Source organism: Taurulus bubalis (assembly GCF_910589615.1).
Source record: "Taurulus bubalis genome assembly, chromosome: 8".
Taxonomy (NCBI): Eukaryota; Metazoa; Chordata; class Actinopteri; order Perciformes; family Cottidae; genus Taurulus; species Taurulus bubalis.
The window spans coordinates 29098644-29105139 of NC_136596.1; the positions used below are offsets into that span (position 1 = coordinate 29098644).

A 6496-nucleotide genomic window follows, 5' to 3' on the forward strand; every position below is an offset into this window, starting at 1 on the left:
CTAACAATTCTAATGCCATTGTGATGTCCACATCAAATAAATAAAGTCACCAACACACTGCGGCGGCTATCTGAGCAAGCGTCAGATGTTTGCATATTCGGTCTGTTTTTTTTTCCACAAACAAAATCATTAAAACATGTAAGACGTTAGCAACTGCCAAATATGTGGCCCATGAAGATGAGGTTGAATGATATTTAAAGAGCAACACCCACGGCCGGCTCGAGGAATGCAGTCAGAGATCTGATTGGCCGGATATGGTGACGCGGGGATTTGTGAATGAAAGGAACTTTGGCAGCGAGAAAGCATGAGTGAGAAAAGGGAAGAAACAGGTGTGAGATTAAATACATGATTACTCATGTATTTAATCTCCCAAACTGAATGAATTAGTGCTGCAGGAGAACGTGGGCTATTCCCTCCTCCAGATGCAGCCAGACGAGGCGGAAACAGTCAGTTACCCGCAGAGCATCAGCCCACGCTCTGTTTTATGCTTCATCCAACATGTTATGGTTATCAAGGAATAAAGATTGGAATGCAGAACTACGTCAACACAGTTGTGTTTTTTAAGTTATTAGTGTCCATAGGCATGCTTCTAGTTATGCTGGAAAATGTATAATCATTTAAAACAGCAGTGTGTCACGGTATTGTTATTGTGGATTCTTTACTGTTTATGTATATTACTTGTTTTATATTTTTACTACGTGTCTCTTGTGTGCACTTTACCCGTCTGCTGCTGTAATCCTGCACGTGTGCCCACTGTGGGATGAATAAAGGAATATGTTATCTAATCTAATCTAATTGTTATGAAACTAACGTATGAATAGAAACAGAACACCACGCAGACACCGGCTTCCTTTGGAGGCAAGAGGACCAAAAGGTCCACAAACAAACATTGCTCGCATCACTGGACATCATGAAATTCATCAGCAGTTTTATCTTAATCTCAGTTCATCAGCAGCCTCCTCTTAATCTCAGCCTCCTCTTAATCTCAGCCTCCTCTTAATCTCAGCCTCCTCTTAATCTCAGCCCAACACAATTCATTATCCGAGCCGCTCACGTTACCGGCTACAAGAACTCCATTGCCTTTTCAACAATGCTCTTAATTTACCTTCGACCCATCACGGTACACAAGCCTTTCCGATATTACCATCCGTATATATATATATATATATATATATATATATATATATAGTATATATTCAGAGTACAGGTAGTGCAGTAGTGCACGGTACACGTTCTCCCTAAACCCAAAGACTAAACATTGAGGGAGAGCTCATGATTGCATGTTTTGCTATAAAGGTTTGATCCCTTACATCAACAATATGTCATGTCCTGCTCTCTGCTTTTAATGACAGAGACAGAGAGACGGGCTTTGACGATGTCATTGGTGGTGATGAGGAGGCAAAGAGGAAGAGTTAGAGGAGGGGTGAACTATCAGCTCACTGTAGACAGAAGCATACGTCCCCCTGCAGCGGCCGGGCGTGGGCGCGCTGCAAGGTGACGCCACAGTGACGCGGCCTTCATGTCCATTCTCTCAAAGCGTCGTGAAGCGGCGGTCATGCGCTGCTTCATCACCTTGGCAGGCCATGTGTTAACAGATGGTTAACTTTCACTTTACTGAAGAAAAAAACAGCTAAACACTAACGTAACAAAGCTGTAAGACTTGACAAAGAAATATGTAAAGGAACAGTTACTATACGAATAGTTATTTCCCTTTTCTAAGTATGGGGAAGATTGCTGAAAGTTTCTCGTTTATTGCATGATGCAAATGCTGGTTGTTCTTGGCAGGATATTTCATAATTAGTCATTAATTAAATGAGGGGTCTTTGTTACTATTGAACAATTTCCTCTTGTGGAGTCCAGACAGCAACAAAACAATAACTCCCATCTTTTCTTGCACAGATAGTCATCTGCCCTTCGAGTTTTGGTTCAAATATTTCATGAAGTCAACACGTTTCAGGATTGTACGGGTCGAAGGCGTGGGATGTGGTGGGATGTTGACATGACGACAGGAATTCAACACAACGCATCAAAAGGATCTTTGACACGCGCACGCACACACACACACACACACCTTCATTACATCATGTTGGTATCTTTCTGGACTTTGATCAGACGAAAAATACAAATATGTATTTACTAACCCTCCCTGGCAATGGGATCCTAACACTCACCAGACTGCACTTTCTCTGTACATGCCTGACATAGTGGAGCACAAACGGTGTAGGTGGTAAGTGAAACAGGTGATCAGGACCAGTCATAGGATTCTCATGTAAAAGCTCGCAGATCTTTTATTCCCGTCTCCCGAAAATGAGAATTGTGTTTTTTCAAAGCTAAAACTGTCCCATCTCCTCATCCACAGTTCTGATGTAATTCATTTAAATGCTAAAGCACCGTAACCCTCGTGAGGTCCCGGGACAGAGGACGTCGTTGTACAGGTTGTAAAGCCCTCTCAGGCAAATGTGTTATTTAGCAATACAAATCCATTTAAATTGAACGGGAATGTCAGGACTGGTGGAGTGGCCTCCGCCCAACGGCAGCTGGGATCGGCTCCAGCCCAGAATAGGATAAGCGGTTTGGATAATGGAATGATTGGATGCAATGACCATGATGTCTGGACCGATTGGTAATGCCGGGGCTCAGCGCTGCAGGCGGACATTACAACCAGTTGTAAGTCCACGGTTTGGCCATTGCACACGTTGGGTAAAAGACATCCGGGCCGCGTTGACAGCTGACGGGGTGAGAGCGCATGCTGGCCAACCCTTCCCACCGCTTTTGCTCTTACAAAGACCGTTTATCCAAATGCAAAAAAGCTGCTCAAACATGATTGTATTCAGAGTAGTATTGACCAAACGCCTACAGATTCTATTTTCATATTCAGAATCCGTTCACAGAGATTAGTGGCACCGTAATGTAACAGTGACCCACGATGAGCACATTAAAGAGTGATAGAGACTGAAGTTGCACTTTGGTGCAGAACCTTAAAGCACTTCTGCTTTCCACCATGCTATGTTACATGAACTCAAATAAATCTTACATTTTATTAAATCACATACATTTCATTCATTCAGTATGGTTAAGGAACAGGCAATACATTTTGACAAAACATAATAATAATAATAATACAAGATACAACAGAATAAGTTAAAATCCAACAGATGAGCACAAAGAGCAGAAACATGACCTCAATCCTCAGACGTCTGCCTCATGTCACGGCTCCTTCACTGGCAGATGTTCTGCATTTTCAAACTTTGTGCTCATTTTACAAGAAAACTACAAAAAGAGTGCATGCATGTACTTGTATTGGATGTGGAAACAGACTCGGCGACTTCATAACCCCGTAGACAGCAGGACAGGCTACTAGCTGTAGCTCATGCAGCACAAAGACTGAGGACACTTTGAATTGTTGAGACAGAACAGCGACAGGCAGGAACATTTTAAATTAAAATAACAGTTGAAGGCAAACCAAAGACCACACAAACACGCACACGGCTAAAAGGAGTTGCAGTCTTGCATGCCGCATGTTGTGTCTTTGTAGAGACGACACCTCCTCATCATGTTAAGGCAGTAAGGAGTGTTCAGGTGTCCATGTTGCTCTGCAGTGAGGAATGACATGAATCACTCACTCTAACCCGTTGACAGGAAACTTGCATCCAACTCTCCAAAACGTTCCCTTTGCTTTGAACAACAGAGTTACATTCTTTCATTAGCAGTTAAGGCAAATCTGCTTCCCAAGACTTCAGGAGGATGAGACGATGAAGCAATGATGATCACTTTATTGGCCGTTTTATGGTTATGGTTCTGTAGCTAATGTTTGTCGGATTTAATGGATACAACACACAATAAATGTAAGTATGTTCATGTGGTATTGGAAGACAGTAGAAGGGGATGTCTGCAGCAAAACTAGGAAGCAGCCATATCTTTCATATTATTAATATACGTCAGCACGGCATAATGACGTCTGTCATGACGCGGTCAAACGGCCCGCTGCCGGGTGGCGTTCCCTTCTTCCTCCTGGAAGAAGAACTGGTCTTTACTCTTTGATGGGGTTATTGCATGCTTGTTTTATCCATACGGCTGTTTTACTATGAACACCTCTAAGAGACAATAAAGACACTTTTTTTATATGACATGAATTGAATGGAAATACCTCTGCAGACAGTGTGGAAGGTCTACCTGAACCATTGTGATGCACAGCAATAAATACGTAATAAATAGGAAAAGAAAACAGCATCATAACCAACCATATCTAAAAGTAATGTTAACCAATCTCCATGGGGATCTTCCTGCACTCATTGTAACAATGACTCCATTATCACGTCCGTGTGAACACACACACACACACACACACACACACACACACACACACACACACAGGTGAGTGTGTGTTTAACGTAACACATGTGCTAATGCTGACTGTGGAGGAATGTATGGAAAGTTACAGGTTAGTGGAAGAGTGTGAGACTGAATGAAGCGAATGAAACACCTTCACGGCTTCAGTCGGCATCACGTGTGTGTGTGTGTGTGTGTGTGTGTGTGTGTGTGTGTGTTCTTTAGCTGAGGAGCTCCAGGTACGTGACGGGCACTTTCCCTTTTTGGTTCCCTCTCTCTCCAACCAGCCAGTCAGAGTCCATCCCCGGCACGGTGTAGACGGTAATGAGCTGCAACACAGAGAACATGGCCGCTCAAAACAAAGAGTCTCTGTGAGAATAGCCACACTTATACCGTGTGTGTGTGTGTGTGTGTGTGTGTGTGTGTGTGTGTAACTATCTCGAAGCAAATGGCAGGCTGATACGAACACATTTAACGGAGCTAACAGCTAGCAGAACTAAAAGAAGAAGAAGAAGCGTGTCTGATACGCTGCAGTCTAGATGGGGGAATCGTGGCTTGTATCATTAAATCAAAGCAGACATCTTTCCAGGTATTTCCAGGTGTCACAGTTGGGTTCTCGTTAGGAAACACAACTGTGCTGGAGCCCCAGTCATTTGACATAACAAGAAAACTGTCTGGAAACGTGAGAGGTATTTCAGGTCACGACCCTGCTGACTCAGTCAGAGGGAGCCACATCACACACAGGCCGACTCCACCATCATAATAAAAGCTGTACACACTTAGAAAACATTAACCTTCATAGGAAACGCCAGACCTGAATCAGCAAATACCAGACTTGGACCTGGATCAGAGGAAGCTCACCTCGTCCGCCAGGAGGGAGAGCTCACTGGAGTCAGCAGCGTCGTAGTCGTAGAGGACTTTGGCCTTGCGGGTTCCTGTAGCCGGGGCCTGAACTTCCTCAATCTTCAGAGTGTCCGTCTCCACCGGGCTGCCGAGGCCGTCTGGTGCCGAGGCGGCGGCGGCGGCCGAGGACGCAGCGTTCGGTGCAAAGGCATCGGGAAGCCTGAGGGGAAGAGGACGCAGAGACCATCAGAACGTCGATGCCAAATACAAACGTACAGAAATAACACACAAACAGCATCGGCACACAACTGGACTCCAAACACGGGCACTGACTGGAATACGTGACCAGGATGTGTGTCGTGTTAGTAAAACACTTGCAAAGACTACGCTCTGTAGAACGGCTCCATTCCTAAAGTCAGGAAACACACCGAGGGTCCCACCAGACTGCAGGGTCTCAGCACACCTGCATGTGGACCAGAGGCCGTCTGACTAACAAACAGCCAATGAGAGCAAAGGTCCTCTAGCTCAACACAACGGAGACAAACCAGACTGAAGTATGGGAACAGCTGACCAGACCAACCATGTTGCCACCTAAAGACATGCGTTTACACTTCAGTCAATGCAGAAGGAAACGAGCAACACAAAGTGTCTGGTGAAGCTGTTGACCTGCCTTGTTTAATTATTTCATCACTAAATTCAAGTCATAAAGAAGTCTCATGTTGTAAGTTGTCACATACTTCTGTAGAATGTGACAACTGCACTTCAAGAATAAAACACAAAAAGAAAGGGCTAGAAAGCTGTAGAGAAGGCCACAGGTCAGCAGCTGTGTGTGTGTGTGTGTGTGTGTGTGTGTGTGTGTGTGTGTGTGTGTGGTTCTCCTGGAGCAGCAGCTGTGTGTGTGTGTGTGTGTGTGTGTGTGTGTGTGTGTGTGTGTGTGTGTGTGTGTGTGTGTGTGTGTGTGTGTGTGTGGTTCTCCTGGAGCAGCTGCTGTGTGTGTGTGTGTGTGTGTGTGTGTGTGTGTGTGTGTGTGGTTCTCCTGGAGCAGCTGCTGTGTGTGTGTGTGTGTGTGTGGTTCTCCTGGAGCAGCTGCTGTGTGTGTGTGTGTGTGTGTGTGTGTGTGTGTGTGTGTGTGGTTCTCCTGGAGCAGCTGCTGTGTGTGTGTGTGTGTGTGTGTGTGTGTGTGTGTGTGTGTGTGTGGTTCTCCTGGAGCAGCTGCTGTGTGTGTGTGTGTGTGTGTGGTTCTCCTGGAGCAGCTGCTGTGTGTGTGTGCGTGCGTGTGTGTGTGTGTGTGTGTGTGTGGTTCTCCTGGAGCAGCTGCTGTGTG

General features: G+C 45.2%; 1 protein-coding gene across 1 annotated transcript in view; it reads right to left on the reverse strand.

Annotated features, from left to right (window-relative positions):
• Positions 1–3072: 3072 nt before the first annotated feature.
• The window catches only part of LOC306739593 (endophilin-B2-like), a 26420-nt gene continuing 22996 nt past the window's right edge, over positions 3073–6496 (reverse strand). Inside the window, exons 10-11 of the mRNA XM_079221622.1 lie at positions 5191–5392; positions 3073–4658 (exon numbers count right to left, since the gene is read on the reverse strand). Coding sequence (XP_079077748.1) covers positions 4551–4658; positions 5191–5392 — 310 coding nt within the window. The 3' untranslated portion in view covers positions 3073–4550. The remainder of the gene's footprint in view (positions 4659–5190; positions 5393–6496) is intronic.